At 35.2% G+C, this 20,958-nt stretch overlaps 2 protein-coding genes across 6 annotated transcripts; one reads left to right on the forward strand and one right to left on the reverse strand.

The window, feature by feature from the left end:
* Positions 1-1,886: 1,886 nt before the first annotated feature.
* Positions 1,887-11,595, forward strand: FKBP7 (FK506 binding protein 7). Its single transcript, XM_011356772.2, has 4 exons — positions 1,887-2,211; positions 3,296-3,447; positions 8,220-8,350; positions 11,268-11,595. Exons 1-4 carry the CDS (start codon positions 1,949-1,951, stop codon positions 11,427-11,429), a joined length of 708 nt encoding a protein of 235 aa, XP_011355074.1. The 5' UTR covers positions 1,887-1,948; the 3' UTR covers positions 11,430-11,595.
* A 2,524-nt stretch (positions 11,596-14,119) lies between these two features.
* Positions 14,120-20,817, reverse strand: PJVK (pejvakin). 5 transcript variants are annotated; one of them, XM_023529112.1, is made up of 7 exons: positions 19,728-20,817; positions 18,838-18,905; positions 17,921-18,116; positions 17,253-17,394; positions 16,042-16,159; positions 14,634-14,732; positions 14,120-14,427 (listed from the first exon to the last, which is right to left on the reverse strand). In XM_023529112.1, the coding sequence occupies exons 1-7, from the start codon at positions 19,796-19,798 to the stop codon at positions 14,135-14,137; spliced, it is 987 nt and encodes a 328-aa protein (XP_023384880.1). In that variant the 5' UTR covers positions 19,799-20,817; the 3' UTR covers positions 14,120-14,134. The 5 variants fall into 5 exon arrangements, with proteins under 5 accessions (XP_023384880.1, XP_023384883.1, XP_023384876.1 ...); XM_023529115.1 differs by having other exon boundaries at positions 17,921-18,905; positions 20,639-20,817; XM_023529108.1 differs by having other exon boundaries at positions 17,253-17,373; positions 18,838-20,817.
* Between the last annotated feature and the right edge of the window lie 141 nt (positions 20,818-20,958).

The following is a 20,958-nucleotide window of genomic DNA, read 5'->3' on the forward strand; positions in this document are numbered from 1 at the left end:
CTAGCTCCCCGCGCACTTGTCTTGGTGACTGTGACTTAGGCCTCTAAGGTTTAACTGAGCCTCAGTTAAGTGAGATTCTTTCCAGTTGTTTTTCATTTTCAAGAAAATAAAAGGCTATTTACGTTCTTTTATATTCTCCCCACATTTAGGGGGTCCGAGAAATTATCTCCTGGGAAGGCAGTGTGCCACTGAGTCCTCCTGCCAGGAATGTCTAAGGGCCCCAAGGAATTGTCATCAGGCTAACAACCTTAGCCACAATATCAACCAAATTTTGAAGTTTATTTTATTCTAAAAATGAGAGTTTCCCCCCGAGCTTTTTATGATTTTTAAAAACTCAATTTGGAAATGATCTTATAGAGTCGAAAATTTTCACATTTATGATGTTTTGTAAGCTTTAAACAAAGCAGATATAGAAGGCTCAGTGCTATTGCTTTTCTTAGCATCTCTGAGGTAAAACTTCTAGAACTTAACCCAGGCCTTCTACCTTTCTGGCTCGGGTGAAAAGTTTGGGTATTCACTTAGACATAAGGTGAATTGATGGCTTGATAGATGGATAGGTAATAAACATCGTTAAATGTTGATAAAATCCAAGTGGTGGGGATAAGGCCATGATGATGGTATAGTAAAGTTCGATTTTTCTGTATATTTGAAAGCTTTTCATTCTAAAATATCAAGGAGTAAGGTTGGTTTTATGTCAGACTACATCAAATCCCTGCTGTGTATAGGCTGTGAGGTTGAAACAAAATGCCCAATACTCAGATTACAGTAGTCCCCCCTTCGCTTTCCAATGGTTTGGTCTCTGCCCTCTGCATTTTCAGTTATCTGTGGTCAAACACGTCTGAAAATAGTAAATGGAAAATTACAGAAATTATAAGTTTTAAATTGTGCCTTGTTCTGAATAGCCTGATGAAATCTGCTCCCATGCTCCCTCCTGCCAAAAGGAGACTCATCCCTTTGTCCAGCACATTTATGCTAATATAGTACAATAAGATATTTTAGAGATCACACGCACATAACTTTTATTATAGTCTATTGTTATAATTCTGTTTCATTATTAATTATTGTTAATCTCTTCCTATACTCAATTTACAAATTAAACTTTATCATAGGTGTATATATATTTACAGGGGAAAATAAGCATACATAGGTTTTAGGCAATCCATTGGGGGAGGTTCTTGGAACATATCCCCTGCTGATAAGGGAGTACAATGATATGGGGGAACTCCTATACCTCATTTTCTCCGCCTTGTAATATGGGTAATTACCAATCCCAAAGAGTTGGTAAGAAGTGCCAAGAGCCCCCACCCCTGCACTTCTATAAGCCCTTAAATCAATGGCGGCTCCCAGTGGTGGGAGAAAGCAATGCAAGCCAGCAGCAGGTTCAAAATCGCTGAACTCCTTTAACAGCGGGGAGCAGCGGCATCTCTGTTTACTTGCGAGGGGGGTGGCCTTCAGGATATGTATGGCCTAACCTGGAAACTCTTAATGCATGGCTCCGATCGGAGAAGGCGTTTCAAGGACACCCCAGAATACACCCTCCCCATGCCTGCTAGTTTTCTAGTCGTCTGTTCTAGTGGTCTGAGACTTTTACGCCCCAAAATGGCAACCATATTCTCTGATTACATCCCACCCTAGGCTGTTTACTTCGTCTATTGCCAGTGTCATATTAGGAAATGCCAGCATTACTGCTGAACCCTGAGGAAACCGGCTGTAAAATATGCGGACTTAAACGAGGAGAAGCGGTACAAGTGTGCAGTGTTGCTTAGCGACTGAGGACAGCCAGCCAAAGCGCCAGATACTAGACAGACATCGCCCGCCTCACGCTGGCAAAATTCCAGATCTAAGTAAGCGTGGGGGGCAGGGCCTCGCGGCACCCCGCCCCGGACCCTTTGTGACGTAAGATAATGCCTGCCACGCGTCGGAACTCCGCTCCCTCGGCGGCCACGCGATGCCAGTGACAAGCGGGAGGGAAAGCACTGATCATCCTGGGCCGACTTCAGGAATCATGCATTTCTTACTCAGATTAATTGTTTTCTTTTACGTGTGGGGCATTTTTACTGCTCAAGGACAAAAAGAAGAGAGCACAGAAGAAGTGAAAATCGAAGTTTTGCATCGTCCAGAAAACTGTTCTAAGACAAGTAAGAAGGGAGACCTGCTAAATGCCCATTACGACGGCTACTTGGCTAAAGACGGCTCGAAATTCTACTGCAGGTAGGAAATGCTGCTAACAGCACCCACATCCAGTTGATGCACGACACCTAACCTCCCAATACTAAGGAGAACCTGGTCGGTTTTTTGGTCGGTTCTTGTTTTTTTAACGGTAAGAGTTGAGCCTTTTATTTCTGGGGAGTAGAGAAGATATCAGAGAAGATGCAGTAGTTCCCTATTAAAATGAATATTACTTTTTAAATTACTGAAAATGTTGCCTCAAAAAATTATCAAAAAATACATTCTGTCCGCACACACCCTCGACCACCACCACTACCCTTGAGACCTGTAGAAGTAAATCAAGGTACTGTCTGTAAGGACGTTTACGCTTTACCTTTGCTGTGCATTGGAGTCTGTTAGCAGAGGATTACATAGGGTAGTTTAAGGGATTTTATCTGGCCTTCCGAAGCACCATGCTTTCAAGCCGGGGGCCACTTTCCAAGTGTATCAAGAAGCCACTACAACAGTGACTTTCCGAGGTGACTTCTGAGCTTTGTGTCCTTCCGCCTGACCCCACATCCCACCACCGCCTACTCTGATTTAATTGATGGTTTATTACTCAGAGAGAGAACATCTTTTTTCATCTTTACTGTTATTACTCTATAAAAATAAGATTACGGAAAGTTAGTTCTTTCCATTTAGAAGAAAATAGAGAAATTTAATGAGAAGAAAAGCTACAAATTTTAAATACATTTCAAAAGCCTTTTTGAGGCTGAACCTGCACCATCATTTTTTTTTAGAACAAATCCAGAAAGGTTAAATGAATTATTTGAACAAGTCATGCAGTTAGGTAGAGGCAGGAGACCCATTAAAAAGTTAACTGTTGAATAGTTTTTGTAAAGATGACAAAAAGAAAATGAGATGACTGCTAATGACTGGCTTTGGACAAATCATACCTCTTTCTGACTATTATGAGGTAAGTTTGAGCCAAACACCCCACCAAGAAGTTCAGAATGAGTACTTATAAGGGAAAAGAGATGGTTAGAGAGGACTCCAATTTCTGTATAAATAAATGCCCAGTGGTATTTTAAAGCTGGATTTCATTTTTCTCAAAATCAGTTTACCTAAGTTTTGCTTTTTATTATAGCCGGACGCAAAATGAAGGCCACCCCAAATGGTTTGTTCTTGGTGTTGGGCAAGTCATAAAAGGCCTTGACATTGCTATGATGGATATGTGCCCTGGAGAGAAGCGAAAAGTGATTATACCCCCTTCATTTGCGTATGGAAAGGAAGGCTATGGTAAGGTGTTTTAATATTTATATCTCTATATTTAAAAGTAAATCACAGACTTCTGAGTATATAGCCAAAAGAATTGAAAGCAGGGTCTCAAAGTGATATTTTGTACACCCATATTCATAGCAGCACTATTCACAAGAGCCAAAAAGTAAAAATAACCCGGGTCCAATTGACAGATGAATGGACAAACAAAATGTATATAATGGAATGTTATTCGGCCTTAAAAAGGAAGGCAATTCTGACATATGCTATAACATGGATGAACCTGAGTACATTATGCTAAGTGAAATAAGCTAATCACAGAAAACAAATACTATATGATTCCACTTATATAAAGTATCTAGAATAGCCAAATTCATTGAGACAGAAAGAGAAGGATGGTTGCCAGAGCCTAGGGAGAGGGTGGAATAGGGAGTAATTATTTAATGGGTATCAAGTTTCAGTTTTGCAAGATGAAATAGTTTTGGAGAGTGATTGTACAACGAATATATTTAACACTACTGAACTGTATGCTTAAAATGGTTACACTGGTAAAGATTATGCTACATGTATTTTCCCGCAATTGAAAATGTTTGAATCTCTAAAAAACATTAAAATAAAAAATTGTAGAGGAAATAAATATAGAACTGTAGGGTACAATAAGCTTTAACTGTTTCTAGAGCAGTCTGGCCCAGTCCCCTCTTATTACATCTAAAGAAAATAAGACATTGTTGGAATACAGATCTCTGACCAGAGTTATTTCTCTCCATAGTGACAACACTCATAATGATCATGTATATTCTATAAGCTCTACCTTAGTCATTTTTATTTGTTTTTAGCATAATGTTTGTTTTTAACATAAATATCTATAACACATACTTTTAGTAAGCAGTACCAGTGTCAAATTGGTAAAACTCAGGAAACGAATATATTATTTTAGAGTAAAAGGGCAGCACTGGGACATTGTAAAAAGAACATCTGAAATAGCTGTCGGTCGCTATTACTCAAATTGAGGAGAAGCCTTGAAATATTGGAAGAATTGAACTGCTTTTTTCAATATGTTATCTATTTTTAAAATCCTAGAGTGAAATCTGAAACCCTAGGTAAAGTAGATAAATAAGGAAAATGTTTTAACGCATATGAGGACTCTTACCAATCAATAATAAAACAACCTGTCCTTAGAAATGGGCAAATTTATAAACAAGTGGTCCACTAACAAAAAAATGCAGATGACTTTTACATTTATGAGAATACTTAATTTTATTCATAATTGAAGAAAGGGAAATTAAAACTAAAATGAGACACAATTTTCACCCTTCAGATTAGTAAAGACAGAAAAGTTGGCAAAGGCGTGGAAAAACCAGCAGTCTGATGCATTACTGGGAACATAAATCATTCTACCTCTCTAGTACCTTTTATCAAATTTAAAACGCACAAACCCTCTGACCCAGTAGTTCCATTTCCAGTAATGTGCACAGAGGTATATGTAAAAGAACATTAAATGCAGACTTCTTGATAGCAAAAGATGGGAAACTACCTGAGTATCCATCAATAAGAAATTAGTTGAATAAATTATGGTATAGATATCTATACAATGGATTACAGTGCAGCCAGTAAAAAGAATGAAGTTAAGCCATATGTAAAGTGAGATAGAACATATTATTGCAACGAATATTTATTGAGCCTCAATGCCAGGCTCTGTTTTAGGCCCTGAGCATAAGGCAGTGTACACAGCAGAAAAAATTTTCTTTTCTCAGTGAGCTTACTTGTGAGGGGGGGAAATCTCACAAATGCATCATGTATCTACATGGGCTCTACCTGGAAAGATATAGGGACATTAAGTGGTCCTAGGAAGGAAGTCTTAGGGTTAAGGGTGAGGAGATTTCTTCTCGTTCTGTAATGTTTTGTACTGTTTAAACTTTTCACCATGTGCATGTATTAATTTTTCCAAATTAAATTTTTAAAAATCACTAAAATTAAAAGTGGAGCAGAATAGAGAACTTTTTTGAAGGGGAAAATACTGGCAGTCTGTCAGAGGGACAGTTTCCATCTTGCATTCTCATTTAGGTCCTTGCTTCCTACTGCTGTCTGAAGATGATAAAGAATCTTTACCTTCTCGTTCTATTTAGAACTCTTGCCAACTCCACTTATTTGAAATATTTAGTATACAATTAAAGTAATTAAAGATTGATTTTCAGTAATCAGCTATTGTCTCCCAACGATGAGCTATTAACTCCCAAGTATTTCATTGAAATGTCATGCTCTCTTTGAGGCTGTTGGTTTACTTATTATGAGTAGTGATTCCCTTACCTCTTATGAGTAGTGATTCCCTTACCTCTTATGAGTAGTGATTCCCTTACCTCTTATGAGTAGTGATTCCCTTACCTCTTCTTCCCCAGAAGGAGCGGGAATCACTGTTCCAAATTGGACTGGAGGGAGGTTGGTTGTGCAAGTCAGACCCAATCATATTTAAACTCCTAAAGAGACAGTTCCAGGTAACTACAGCTTCATTTTCAATGCTTTTGCCAATCATTTGGTTCTATTAAAATAGCTCCCACGGAACCATAATTTCTATATCCTATTTTTAGTTGTAGAGGAAGCTAGCGGGGAGAGACAGAGAGAGAGACAGAGACAGAGAGAGAGGAGGGGGAGGGAGGGAGAGAGAAGAGAGGAAAGGACGGAGGGAGGGAGAGAACGCATGCATGAACTTTGGTCTTATGGTATTTCACAATTTCACATGGAGAAGATTTAAATTGAATGCAATACTTGTACTAAAAAAAATGTCATAGGTTGAGGCCAATTCTAGGCAAAATGACACAGGCAAAGTTTGCCTTTCAGTCTCTTTAATCTCACTTTCAGAGTTTCCCTTTCTCTCTTGTGTTCTCATCAGATGCCTCCACATTCTGCCTACTACTTGAGCACCCACTCTCCTATCAACTTAGAACACCCACATCCCTCATCTATAAGTGCTCATCTTGGGTCCTGTTATCTTAAGGCAAACGACTGCTTAGTTTATCCTTTCTGTAAACTAATTAGATATGAACAACTACCCAGGCTGCCTAAGTTATTAATAAACTAGACCCTTGCTGCAGAGATTTGGAAATTTGACTTTAAAAAGTTGGTCCATATTCAATTTGAAGTGTCTCTGATAAACATAAAAATAATGAATCTCACTAGTACCACCAACACCTTCATTTTACATGTAAGGAAACTGAGGCCCAAACAAAAGTGTGTCCTTTAGAATGTAGTTAACTGCTAGTTTCCCTGCTTTACAATAGTTGGGATTAGATTATTTTACAAGTTGCAGTGTAGACTATAAATAACTGCTTACCAAACAACTTCTCAGTCAAATAAGCTTTTTAAAGTAAGTTGTTATTAAGAGCTAACATTAGCTATAACTTTATTTTAGGTAGTACTTGAAGAAGTCTTTTCCCTGCACAATGTCCTTGCTTCATGTCACACAGCACCCCTGCATGTCTTGAAATGCATGTGACTTGTTAGTGCTTTAATTAACAATACATGTGGTATGTATAAATTCTTTACATTAACTCCTATGTCTTTGATCTGCTTCTCTAAATACAAGTAATTCAATAGCAAATGCATTTTTTTCTCTTTATACTGTTGTTTTTTGCGAGAAGAACCTAGTTGGCAATATTTCCTATGTTTACAATAGAATTGTTCAGAAACTTCTATATTTTTTCTTAAGAAATTTGAATTTGTGTTTTGAATTTGCTTTTAATTTTTGTTAAGAGAGATAGTTATTTTCTGTTACAAGGAGATAATAACTTGACAGAACAGGAATTGGTTTTGGAAAATTGATCGTTGAATTAATCTCCAGCTCTTTTACTCTAAAGTCAGGTAATATGTGATACTTTGGTTGGAATGGCTGCATTAGCCACGTGATGCCTGGGTAGATTTTTCTATGTCCTGGCTTTGGAGAGTACTGATGGACTTCTTTTTGGGCTGCAACTTTCAAGCTCTTTTCTCTTTGGATTATATAAACACTTGAACAAGAATTCTGGGATTTTTTTTGTTTGTTTATTTTTTATTAAAGAAATTACTGTTTCCTTCAGCGAACAAACTTAGCCATTTTTTAAATAAATGGTAGAGATTATTCATTCAACAAATATTTGAGTGACTAGAATAGGGCACTCAGTGAGACTCTGGGAATATAGCAATGACATAAGCCACTCACTGCCTTTTAGCAAGTCACTTCTACAGGGCAATTTTTTTGAAATGGTCATTTGAACTAGCCCATAGCTTGCTAAAATCATTTGTGACATCAGTTAATAGGCTAACTTTATTAAGGAGAACAATTCAACTTAATACTTAAAATTTTTTATTGTGTTTAGTAATCTCTTCATAAAATTGTTACTGGTTTATTCTGTCATTGCACTTATTTTTTAATGTCTATAAAGAATTTGAATTTGAATAGTATAAATTTATTTATACTTCTAAATAACTACAAAAAGTCATTTTCTAAAAGATTACTGATCTGTACTTTGAAATTTTTCTATCCATGAGTTTCTTCTCTGTACCAACTCTCTCTTGTATAATGATGGGGGGGATATATTAATAAAAATCACCTGATTTATATTTATTTTAATTTAATCAGGAAATAGTGGTCCCCGGGTCCTTAGAACTGACATGTTTTAAAACCATACGTATTTAGAAAGTATTTAGAAAATAATTTTTATAAATATGAAATAATATAATACTATAATGGCTACTTGTGAATAAATATTTGAACATTATCTTCACGTAAGTTAAACTATTGAAATTTATACCTTTAATAGAAGGCAAGATTCCACCTGATGCAACATTGATTTTTGAGATCGAACTTTATGCTGTGACCAAAGGACCACGAAGCATTGAAACATTTAAACAGATAGACACAGACAATGACAGACAACTCTCTAAAATCGAGGTAATTTAAACAGATTCCATGTGTACAGTCTTAATTTTTTATCGCTATTTAAATACATGTGTGTTACAACTATTTTTTTTTTACTTCTACCTAGTATGGGCTGATTGCTTTGCTTTTATAGAGCTGGTTACAAGAAAATCTAAGCTCCAAGAAGAAAATGTGCTTTTTCAATATAAAACTTGTAACTGAGTCGTCCTGTTCAATTTCCTTTCTCTCTGCAAAGAGAGTCATTAAAATAGCAAGCTAAACTCTAGTGGGGCACTTCCAGCATGTGGACAATAGAAGCAGATCTCTTTCAAGCAGCACTGTAGGAATTTGTAACAGGACAAAGAATTCCCACCTCATATAGGATTGTGAGGATTACATGAAATGTAAATGAAAAGAGCTAGCAAGAATTTGAATTGTGTAGACTGAAAAGTTGGTAAACAGGAGCCAGGAGTTCTGCTACCTAGCTTCTGCATCCCAGTTAGTCTTACATATGAATTGAGCCATCTGGCTACACTACTGTGCTTTTAACCATGAATCTACCTTGCCTCTTTGAGGGAATTTCCATCATGAATGTTTCAGGGTGAACGTTTGTTCTGTTGAAGTCTGGTGCCTTACCTAGCCCACCTACTATACTCTCTTTGCTTAAATTGAGTAACCCAGTTGTCTCCCCTCCTGTCTGGAGGCAATTTAACATGCATAATTCTTAACATCTAAGTAGGTAATAAAAGGCAACTAGGTTATTGATTCAAGGTTATTGATAAAAGTAAGACCCTTTTCTGTTTCTTTTTCTCTCCCTCTCCAATCTTTTCCCCACTCTAATTCCACTTCCTCCTCCAAGATATTAGTAAGGACTTTTCCTCTGAAGCAGTTTGGTTAGTCAATGACAGAAGAGGAATAAGAGAAGGGGAACTTCCCCTGTTCCTTAAGAGTAGCAATTAGAGGGGTGGAAAACTGTTCCCAGTATGTACTTTCTGTTGACTCTTTATCACCCTTTTTAGAATGAACAGCAGCTGCAGATGAATTCACATAATACTCAAGAGCTCAGCCTGTGCACACAGGCCATGCAATATCACTTGCACGCCAATGGGCATGTTCTGCAGTATGAATACTCCTCAGTAGACCTTAGGGGATGTTCAGTTCTTTTCTGGAAAATAAAAATAGAGGAAGTCCAAAATAGTGACCTGCTTAGCTATAGTTTGCCCAGATGTTTTCTCAGATATCAGGTATCAGCTGCCTTATGACTAGGTGGATAAGAGTGACTTTCATATGCTTGAATAATAACAGTCGCTGCCTTTTATTGGCACACATAAACATTACTAATTCTTATATCAATCCTACCATATAGATTGTTTCCTTCCTTTTATAGATGACAAAACTGAGGTTCAGAGAGATTAAATTGTTTGTCTAAGACCACACAGCCAGTACACAGCAAAGCCTGGATTTGAAACATGAACTAAAAGAAACTACTTTCCTTTATCATCAGAAAGATTTAGTCAGTTATTTCTTCAGTATTATTAAGGTGGGTGGGGTGAGAGAAGGGGAATATAGCATTTTTATTAAATTACAAAATGGAAATAGTGTGGAACCTATTGCCAGCAAAATTAAAGTCATGCTCTTAACCCGTGCCTTTTTATACCTTTTCCCTACAGTGTAGTAGAAAAGTAAATTTTTAGAGTCTGCAATATTGGTTATGAAAAGATATTTGCTTACTAAGACACCGAGGAATATTTTAGGCTTTTTAAAGTTCTTTACACCTACCTAGGATTGCTAAGGCTCTATTGGAAGAAAAAATGCATCTCCCTTATATAGGACTGAAGTCCTATTGGAGAATAGTTGCTGTATCCTTAAGATCCATGTATCAGTCTAAAATAAAGTCTGCTAGCAATGGATTGAGTTTGGGATATCTACTGCTAAAAACCTCTCAGGGTCCAACTTCAGACTTCAAAAATATTCTTGCCTCTAAAATGCCCAGCTTTGCTGAACATTATCTCCAGATCATTGTGCATTGATCTATTTAGTCATTATATATATATATATAACTCTTTCCAATGAAAATATAATTGAGTCACATATATAATTTTTAAATTTCTAGTAGCCACATCTTAAAAAGTAAAAAGACACAGGTAAAATTAATTTTAATGATACGTTTTAACTCGATATATCTAAAATATTACCATTTCAACACTAAATCAATATAAAAATTGCCATTGAGGTACTTTTTTTATTGTCTTCAAATTTGTTGTGTATTTTACCTTGACCATAGTGTATCTGTTTGATCCAGCCACATGTCAAGTGCTTAGCAGCCACCTGTGGCTAGTAGCTACCATATTAGGCAATGTGTATAATGTATGTCTCCTTAGAGAAATGCCATATTATATAGAGAAAATATTTCAGAAAACCTGTTCTTTATTTGACATTATTATTAGAGAGATTGTCATTGTTTGTAAATTAGGGGATAGTTACAGAAGCATAGAAAAATTAAGAAAATTTTATTTCAAAACCTATGATTGGGCTTTATTGATTGTGCAACATATTTATTAATTTTAGAGATTATAGAAATGTCAACTTGGATTTTATTCACTAACAGAAATCCTTGAGAGTGACTTTCCTCTGATAATGGACAGTGGACAGTGGAGATTATTGGAAAGTGTTTAGTTTCAACAAAATTCAATTCAGATGTTAACCTTTGAGTATGTATCACTAACCATCTATATCCTCGGGGAAAGTGAATTTGAAGATCTGTTTATACTCGGAAAATTGCTTCCAATTTATTTTATTCAAAAGTAAAACCTTTTCAAATAGCTTTTAAAATTTTTGTATCACTTATGTATAAGCAGTCTTAGATATGTTTATGTAAACATTTTCTCAAAGTTTCTAGAAATTTATTGTGATATCTTTTTGTTAATGAAATATTATTTTGGCCTTCTAGATAGATCATTACCTGAAAAGGGAATTTGAAAAAGATGAGAAGCCACGTGACAAGTCATATCAGAATGCAGTTTTAGAAGACATTTTTAAAAAGAATGACCATGATGGTGATGGCTTCATTTCTTCCAAGGAATACAATGTATATCAACATGATGAACTATAGCATTTTTTTGTTTCTAAATTTTCTTAGCTACTTATAATACTTTACATATAAAACAAAGTCACTTTACTCCAAGTTGTATTTTCTATTTTTTCTCTACGTGAACATATTTTTATCTCCTCAATACATGTAAGTTTGGAATAAAGGTGAGGCTATTTTGCAAATTTAACTTTTAGGAAAGGTATGATTATATTTCCTATTGCTATGAACATGAATCGCAGCAGCATGAAATCAATCTCTGTGTCCCCGTGGGCAATCTCCCCCTTTAGGAAGTAGGAGGACATCTGCATCAAAAACTACAAGCTCTTCCCAACTCTAACAGGTAGAAATATGTAAATATCCATTTTTAAAAATTTTAGATGTTAAGATGCCCCATATTTTTAAAATAGTAAATAGGGACACAGGAAATAACATGTTCATGTTTATACATTTCATAGCATTATGGATAGGGTATAAAAATGAGTACTGAAGAGTCTTCTTTTGGTATGCATGCAGGAAAATATAAGTTGAATAACTGTCCCACAAAGAATCTCAACATGGTCTTTGTACTTTTTAGTGCAAGCTTTTGGACTTAGGTATTTGTTCCAATAGAGAATGTTTAAAGGTATTTGATCAGACCAAAGACTTTGTGCCTTTTATAGCAGGCATAATGCAGTCTATACTGCTCTGAATCTCGTACTCCTTCAGACATCGTTATAAATGTGCTACTTCTCTCCCTTCTCGTGGGCCTTTATGTCTACTATCCCTAACTTTTTGTGTTGGTTTTAAATTGATATCATGGTATTTCTTAGTTTCCAGTTCACTTTCTCTTAAGTGTCTCTATCCTTTATGTCACTTCATTTCACTATGTTCTTGTTATTAATCATGAATGAACATTACAGCTGTATGCCATCAAATTTTTGGTAAATGTGTAGATTTTATACATGAAAATATCAAATGATACAAATGAGGATATATAGTGCCATGGCAATTTTGTGTCATGGTCAAATCATGACATGGTACAGCTTGTTGAGACTGAGAGATAAAAGATGCTGTAGAAGATCATGTTGGTGCCAAAGAAAGGGCACACATTTATTGGAACATGTGCAAGGTTTTGCCTACTGGGAATATAGTAAAGTATAGTCAGGCAGTAAATAGCTCTGTTCAAAACAGTTGAGTTCAAAACAAAACTTTTTCCATTTTCTGAAACTTGCTCTTTTCAAACCATTGTTCATTGTTCATCTTTTGACCTCTTTAGATATACTGCCAGAAATTTTATTATTTAGAAGTATAGGAGTAGCACAAAATACACCATATTAATGGATATCACATATGCATAACACAGTTTGACACTTCATGAAACAAAAAATTTTACTATCTCTTCTTTCTTCCCAGTATCTCTTCATTCCTCTACCCAATTTTATAACTTCTTCTCACTTGCTCAATCATCAGCTCTTTCAGCCCTTTACTTTCCTCAGAAAAAAACTGCTTAGCTGAAGTAAACTAAGCTGATAACTCAATATTATGTTTTGGTTTGGAAACTGGCCCCATTGTCTTTATCTATATAAATAAAAAAAGGCCCCAGACCCTCTTTTTTATCAGTATCCTCATATTTGCATTTGAATCATTTACTCTGCCCAAACAAAAATACAGTGATAGAAAAGATATATATGGAAATTATCAGATAATACAAACTCTTTATAATTCTAACTTTTCTCTCATTATACAAAGTGCTTTGAACTTACGTTTAAAAAAAAATTATAGATGATGTTAATATGGAGATTTACTCTAATCACATTTAAATAGTTAAAAAATAAAATTTTAATCATTTTACATGCATATAGTATACAAGTATTTTGTATTTACATGATTGCATTATGACTTCATAGGCATATACCTAGTAATGAGTGCTATAATTAATACACTTTGAGTTCTAGAATTTGAACATATTATTTTTGTAATTATTTTAATAAGGGTATATAGTAAATTAATACTTTAGGTTGTGTATGAAAATTTTCAGATGTCTTACAAAGTATATGAAAAAGATCTCTCAGAACTAAATATGTTAAATGTTTTAAGCATTTTCAAAGGAGAAAAGAAATAAATGTTCCCAACTACCTTAACTTTAAAATGACAGTAGTAAGTTGTATAAAGCCAAAACTAGTGAGCATATGCACATCACAGAATGTCAGCCCATTACTATCAGTAGCCCTGTTAATTGTGTATACAAAGCCCCACACTGAGCTCAGTGTGCTTTTAATTTGATACTGCAATTAAACATTTAGGATTACATTAAATTATTAACACATTTTTCTCATTTTACCAGACCTAGGGCAATAAGTTAAAGCACCATAAAGTCAACACTTGTGCACTCTTTTCATACTTAAATGTTGAATTAAAAGCCAATTAAAAATAAAATTGATATTTAGAAAAATCTCTATGTAAAAAATTATCTAAAGTGATCAGTTAAATCCCCAAAATACTTCCAAAGCAACTGGCTGATTTTATGAAGGAACATCTATAATCTGAATTTTTAAACCTTTTTTAATATAAAAATATTAATACTCTTCATGATAATTTATGAGGTAGACACCATTATCAACTCCACTTCATAGATGGGAAAAATTATGCTCAGGTTAATTTGTTTCCTCTCCCTCTTTCCTAATTTTGGAAAGGTGTGTGGCACTGTTGCACTAAAGCGTCAGCAAGGTACATTCATATTTTTCATTTTATTTCATTCTCTTGTGCCAAATATCAAAACAAGGAACCGCATGAAGTCTCACGTACTTCTGCCCATCGACAGAGCACTGAAAGCACCCATAAACTGTCTCCCTTTTTAAGTTCCCCATTCCACAGAGTATGCAAGGTCCTTTTGGAATGTTATGATTAAGTAAGTTAACTCGGATGTGAGTCCCTTCTTTGAGTGAAATATCAGTCATGCTGAGAGGTTTGTCATAGTAGTCAGAAAAAAGATCATCTAAGTAAAGCTGTGAACGAGAAATGGCATCCATCACTCTTCTGTCTAAAAAGACAAAAACAAATGTGTCAGAAGTCAAATAACATATAACCAAACTGCATGTATACACACATAAATTTAAACCAGTCATGAAATGATTTGGCTGTTAAATTTAAATTCTCTCTTAACAGGATTACTAAATAAACAACTTCAGGTGTTAATCTAAGAAGAGAAAAAATATATATATTCGAAATACCCTTCAATGGACATACTTCTCTCAAACAGTATATTTCTCAATCTGTAGAGCAGTGCAAATGTTGCTGTTTCTTCCCTTTCAAATCCTCCTTTTGACACTGAAGTAACACAGAGGTCTATAAAAAAAATTAGAAGACATTATAACAACTCATTTCTGTGGTTGATGTGGTTGTGGTTGATAAATTGTGGCATATGACACTTTTTTAAGTTAAATTTTATGTACGTTTACAAAAGGTGACGTTCATATGGTACAAAATTCAGAGTACAAAAAGTGGCAAGTCCCTAGGCTACCCTGACCCCAGAGGTAACCACTGTTTATTTTCTTATGTGTATTTCAAGAAATATTCCACATATTTTATAAGTATAAGGAATATGTATGTATATATGCATTTATATGTATGTAAAATTCTTTAGGTTCAAAAAGTTACAACCTACACATATTTCTTTTGAGTATCTCTTAAAAGATTATTCCATGTGAGGATGTACAGTGATACCTCATTCTTTTTAATGGTTTCATAATATTCTGTTGTGAGGACATACCATTTCATTAGTTGCTGATAATAGATCTTAATGTTATTTCCAACTTTTGCTATTATGAACTGAATATCCTTATACCCATATCATTTCACATATGTGTAAGTATATCTGTAGGATTAAATTCCTAACAGTGTAAGTTAAGGCTAAAGTATATGCACATTTAAAATTTTGATGGGTATATCAGTTCTATCAGTTTATACTCGTAACAATCAATATAATTATAAAAACCTACACCTGAAGTGTCCCATATAGAATTTAATTTGTATGTTTTGTTTTGTTTCTGGACTTCCTATTCTCTCCTCTCACAGAACTGCAGAAAAACATAAATAGGTCTAAAAATGTTTATGAATTACCATGGCTAGGGGGCTCCCTTGCCTAGTCTTTTGGTCTACACTTAGACTTGAGCTCGCTGGCCTCCTAATCTTAAAGACCTGTGAAATGTAGAAATCTAAAGTGAGCCGTGCAGAGGTATTATGTAAGGTGACAATTTTAAGGGAAGTATTTTTACTTTTTTGAAGTCATTTTTTTAGGGAGACTTCGGGGTGGGTTGCTAGACCTATGATAGGTAAAACTGAAGGAAAGCTGTCTTCAGGTACTGTAGTTCAGGCACCCTGTCACCTTCAGGCATCTTACTGTATACTTCTTCCTCTATTTGCCATCATGAAAAACTACTTAGAAGGTTGTTTATCATCTCGCCTTGTAAGTCAAGGAATACTCTCTCAGTGGATTGCATTTTAGCTCTTATCCATAATTGTAAGTGGGGTAGTGGGGAGTCTATAGCCTTTGCCAAGAAGCAGGAAAGAGGTATTGGGTAAGTAGGGACTGGAGGGTCTTTCCCAGTTACTTCACCCAAGCAAATTCAGTGTTTCATGCAAATCATTCACTCACCAAAGGCACCGTCCAAGTAAATGAAGAGTTCAAAAACACTAAAAGCTATGGTTGTGTGTGCTGGAAAAACAATAGCTTTGTCCCTTCCCTTGGGATTCTGTTCATCCATAAAATGAAACTATATTAAATAAATAAAATAATAATATTAAGGAGTATAACTTGTAAAGATAGCTTTTTAGAGAAACAAAACATATCTTACAATCCTACCAACAAAACAAACAAGAAACAACGAAACATCTCTCAAGTATAAGATTTAGCCTACTTGAAGTATACTTTATAGCAAGAGGTCTAAATGGTCCAACAGGAATTCACGATCTGTATTAGGAAATACCACTCACCACTCTCTCATTTACTTTGTTATTGGAGCCAGCAATTAGTGTAGCATTAGTGCAACAGTAATGCTCTCTGGCATAGAAACCTTTTAATTTCAATTGCAAAACAACTGTATTTAAGTCCTACAGCATTTTTAGCCTATCCTGTCTACTGTTCCAAAGCCCCCAGAGCTTTCAGCAGCTTTCTAAAGTAATCACCAACGATTAAGTAAAATGTTTCAGTTCGTGCCCCCCAAAACAATCTAATGTTATACAATTTGATAGGCTGCTAAATGTAGCCACTGAATAGAACCTTTACTTGCAAAGATTTGAAAAGATCATCATTGAACCCTATCTTTCTAACAATTGGTTTTAATAAAGCCAATTAAGACATTATTATGTGTCATTATGATGTGAATGACAAGGACAAATACAATTGAGCTAATAAACTAACTTTCAAGATTTGAAAAAGGATTTAACATTGAATGAACCACGTTTAGTCATCAACAATATTTTAGAAAAATTAACAAAAATATAAATTCAACTTTTAAAAATTCGAAATAATTTAAAAATACTATCAAAGAATTCAACATAAGCATCTAATTTTTATTCTTAAAATGGTATTTAAATAGTAATAGGAGGGACTCCAGTATACACATTATTTCACAAAGATTAGTGTTTTGTTTGCATTATATTACACGTTTAGAATCCAAATTTTCTTGGATTTCTTTCATATCCTAAAATAAAGCCATTTCTGTACAAAATTTTATATACTACTGCAGCTCTTTAATCTTAACATTTGACAAAATGCACAAGTCTCATTAGAAATTGAGTACCTTAAAAAAAAAATTCTCACTGCAGTTTTTTAGTACGGGAAGCCTAATAGTGTGGTTTACTTACCCGCATGGCTTCCCCACGAATTCCAGCATGCACAGACAGTGAGCACTGTCGGGTGGTTCGAATGCTTTCCATGACCACACACAATACTGCCTTTCTGCTGCTTCTTGACTGACGTATCAAGCTGTGGTCAAAATTAATTTTTCTAAAATAAACAGAGACATTCACAAGAATCTATAACAAGAATCTGGTTACATATAATGCAGTACTTTTGTTGCTATCATGTGTCACTCATCCATCATACACCTTAACGAAAAGTAAATCAAGGCAGGCTTAACACAAGTCAGAAAGTATGCTCAAAAGAAATTTAATAATCTGTCTTTCCTTTCTATTTTCTTAAAACATGCTTATTATAAGAGTCTGTTGGAGAGGCTCTCTTAGCATATCTGTTGCAAGCAGACTCCTGTATTCTTTTAATCTAATAATTTAGCAAATGTGTGCAGATCCAAAGCAATGTTGTGAAACGGTTAACAATTCTGTTTAAACCAAACAATTTTGGATATCTACTCATCCAAAGTTTGGATACATTATTAATTTGTATTATTTCAAACAAATCAAACAAATTACATTAGTAAAATAGAACCTTTGCATTTTAATCATTCTTTATAATGTTTATATAATTAAAATACATAATGAAAACACTAAAGTATAGTACGGATTATTATACTGACCGTGTAGTAATTTCCTTGAGTAATGTTGATACTTCTACTTCATGTTTGGTTACTACACCAAATGAAGCTTTTACTGCAACGGAATCTGATCCAGCAACGTTAATACCAACATCATTCACGATATGGTTGCCTCGCCTTCCATAGAGTGAAACATCTGATTCATCTTCATAATTCAGTAACTGATAAGATGAAATACCTTTAGAAAAAAGGAAATTAGTATTCTTCAAATGTCTTGAATTCATCTAATGTAGATTACATATAGTAACATTAATATACTAATTAAGACTCAATTACGCAAATGTTGAGAAAGGCAATGTTTCAAACCAAAATTAAAAAGAGCAATTCAATTAATTAGAAAACAAGAATAGCCAAAATACTTAAAATGAATTCAAATTCAACAGAACTTCTTAAGCATCAAGATCACTGTGTAGTTGAAAGAAAAACAAGTGTTGATAAGAAATAATTTGTCGAAATGTCAATTTATTTTTAAACCTAGCCTGTACTATATTTCAGTTTATAAACTGTAATAACAATTATAAAAAATAAATGCAAATTATTTTCATCTCATTTGATCATGTGAGATAGGTAAGGCTATATAATATCCCTATTTTATAGATGAAGAAGTATATTATTATGTCATATTCTTAGTTGATTTGTTTAAAACAAAATAATTGAAATAAAATTATACAATAATCTTATAAAATAGGCTTGAACAGTATTCAAGCAACAAGAGATTTGATACTATTATAAACTTTAGCCACTGTTAATCATAATAATATTATTACCTCAAAGTTGCTTTTATCAATGAAAATGTGTAAATATTATGAAGATAAGCAGAATATATGACCTATGCTTAGATTAACAATAATATGGCTGAATAAGTAAGTAGCCACTTCTAAACAGACATTACGACTTACCAGCTGAAATTTCTCTGTCTCCTAGAAGAATATCTTTCAGCGTAAAAGGTGTCGAGGTAAATTTATATCTAGGAAACAAAAAGCATCGTTTCTTTTTTACCACCAGGCTTAAAGGTTGGTATTTGTCAGCCTCACTGAGGCTTGGAACAGGAACTAATCTCCCTCCATCTCCAACTTGCTTGACAAAGCTCTTGGTAGCAGCAGCAAACATATTAATATGGTATCAAAAGGTCATCAACTGCAACCCTCAAATAAAAAAATCCATATTTTCAAGGAAAATCAGGCACAAAACTAAGCCTTGCTTGAGTTTAAATATAATTATACATGTTCAAAGTACAAAGCATGGTTTCATCAAGTAGTTTACAGAGTACAGTTCACAACACTGCCTCCCTTGGTGTGCTCAGGTGATGAATTATAGATTAACGGTGTAAAATGATATACTAAAAGCAAGTTTAATTTGGAATTGTAGTCTATAGCACTAAAATATACACAGAAAACAATAATTTTAAAATACTACCAATGTCCTTAATGAGGGTCAAGATTAATAGTGGTTTGCCAGTTTTGAGGGAAACAGCCTTTTGGGGAACAATGCAATTTAGGCACTAAAATTAGCACTGGACACCAACTACAGCAGACCTAGTCCAAAGGGAATTCCTTCACAAGTCCATCATGCCAATTTTGACAACAGGAAAGTGCTTTTTTGAATTCTTGTGGTACAAAGTTTATTGTTTGAGTATTTCATTCATTTTCCTTGTATGCTTACAAAACCAAGTGGTTAATATAAAAAGTAAATTCACAGACTATAAGGAAACAATTGTATGCAGATCTTTATAAAATACTAAATGCAAGTCACGTTACATATAAATAACTTTGATGTGTGGGTTCCTTACTCTGAAGCTGGCACATAGACATCTCCTTGAAAGGGGGTGCTGCTGCATTTATTTTCTTTTTGTTTTATCATTATTATTCCAGCTACTCAACCTTTAAAGAAAGCTACATAGGTTTTGGTTTGTTTTAAAGGAATTTTGTGCATAAAAATACCTTTTTGAAACGTCTGCGTGCTGAAATATTGTATTGCCATAGCTATGTGCATGTTAATATATTGTGAAATACTATGTGATACAAGATACTCATTAAAACATAATATTAGTGGACAAATTGATATATACATATATAGAGGGGGTAGAGGGAGGAAGAAAGGTTTAATTCAAGCCTCAAATAATATAAATCGATTTGATTAGATTCTGGATATCTTTTTTTCATTTGCTTTGAAACATCCAGGGTTTGCAACCCCCCCAAATATTTTTTAAATAACGTCCTTCTGCGCAAAGTATTGTGCAAAGCAATCTTTCAAAACACCGAGAAAATGCACGGAGTCATTTCTGCAAGTGGCTAGCAAATCCCTAGAGGAGCGAGCCATTCAACAACTGATGTCGTCGTCTGACTCCCACCAAAGGTGGTGCATCCCAAACAAACACCATTACAACCAACACCGTAGGTGAGCAGAAACAGCATTTAATTGGAATCCAATTCTCAGAAAAGCCTTCATTTACACCTAACGGGCCTTGTTGGGATTCGCGGGCCCAGCATTCATCTAGCGACAAAAGCCTAGAAGACAATGGAGCCCCCTGGGTGGAAGGCGAAATGGGGGTTCTCTGAAGTCCCTGAGAGTTCCTAAAGGCAGGTTCGGGTACCAGAAGATCCCACCGCAGCCCTCGGGAGCTGATATACCGAGAGTCTCAAGCTCCAGGGCCAAGCCCAGAGATGCTCTCCATAAATTTTGCATTCGGAATTTTGAAACCTTTTTCTTAAAGTAACACAGGCTCCTCCTTCTCCCCGTGCCCCGCCAAAAAAAAAAAAGATTGAGCTTCAGGACCCATAGACTCTGTGACGCTTGCCCTCCCGACAATCTCACTCCGGAGAGGAAACAGCCTTTCAAAGAACACAGAATCGCGAGGCCTCAATAAGCCCCTGGGCCACGGGCTGGGCACCGCCGGAGCGGAGGAAAACCTGGGCTGGGAAAGGGGGCGGGGCCTAGAGAGAGGAGGGCGGGGGCAGGCGCTCCACACTCCTGGAGCCGGTGGGCGGGACCAGGCGAGGAGATGGACCCCGAGCCGGATC

Source organism: Pteropus vampyrus, unplaced genomic scaffold (assembly GCF_000151845.1).
Source record: "Pteropus vampyrus isolate Shadow unplaced genomic scaffold, Pvam_2.0 Scaffold2, whole genome shotgun sequence".
NCBI lineage: Eukaryota > Metazoa > Chordata > Mammalia > Chiroptera > Pteropodidae > Pteropus > Pteropus vampyrus.

What these genes read in the sequence shown, in the direction of transcription:
- FKBP7 (XM_011356772.2), top strand. Translation starts at nt 1,949, where the DNA reads ATGCCAGTGACAAGCGGGAGGGAAAGCACTGATCATCCTGGGCCGACT. An exon ending in GTATGGAAAGGAAGGCTATG is followed by an intron (nt 3,448 to 8,219) that starts GTAAGGTGTTTT and finishes TACCTTTAATAG; the next exon opens with AAGGCAAGATTCCACCTGAT. An exon ending in GACAACTCTCTAAAATCGAG is followed by an intron (nt 8,351 to 11,267) that starts GTAATTTAAACA and finishes TTGGCCTTCTAG; the next exon opens with ATAGATCATTACCTGAAAAG.
- PJVK (XM_011356780.2), bottom strand. Translation starts at nt 19,048, where the DNA reads ATGTTTGCTGCTGCTACCAAGAGCTTTGTCAAGCAAGTTGGAGATGGA. An exon ending in AGACAGAGAAATTTCAGCTG is followed by an intron (nt 18,117 to 18,837) that starts GTAAGTCGTAAT and finishes TTTTTTCTAAAG; the next exon opens with GTATTTCATCTTATCAGTTA. An exon ending in TTCGTGGGGAAGCCATGCGG is followed by an intron (nt 16,160 to 17,252) that starts GTAAGTAAACCA and finishes TATTTAATATAG; the next exon opens with TTTCATTTTATGGATGAACA.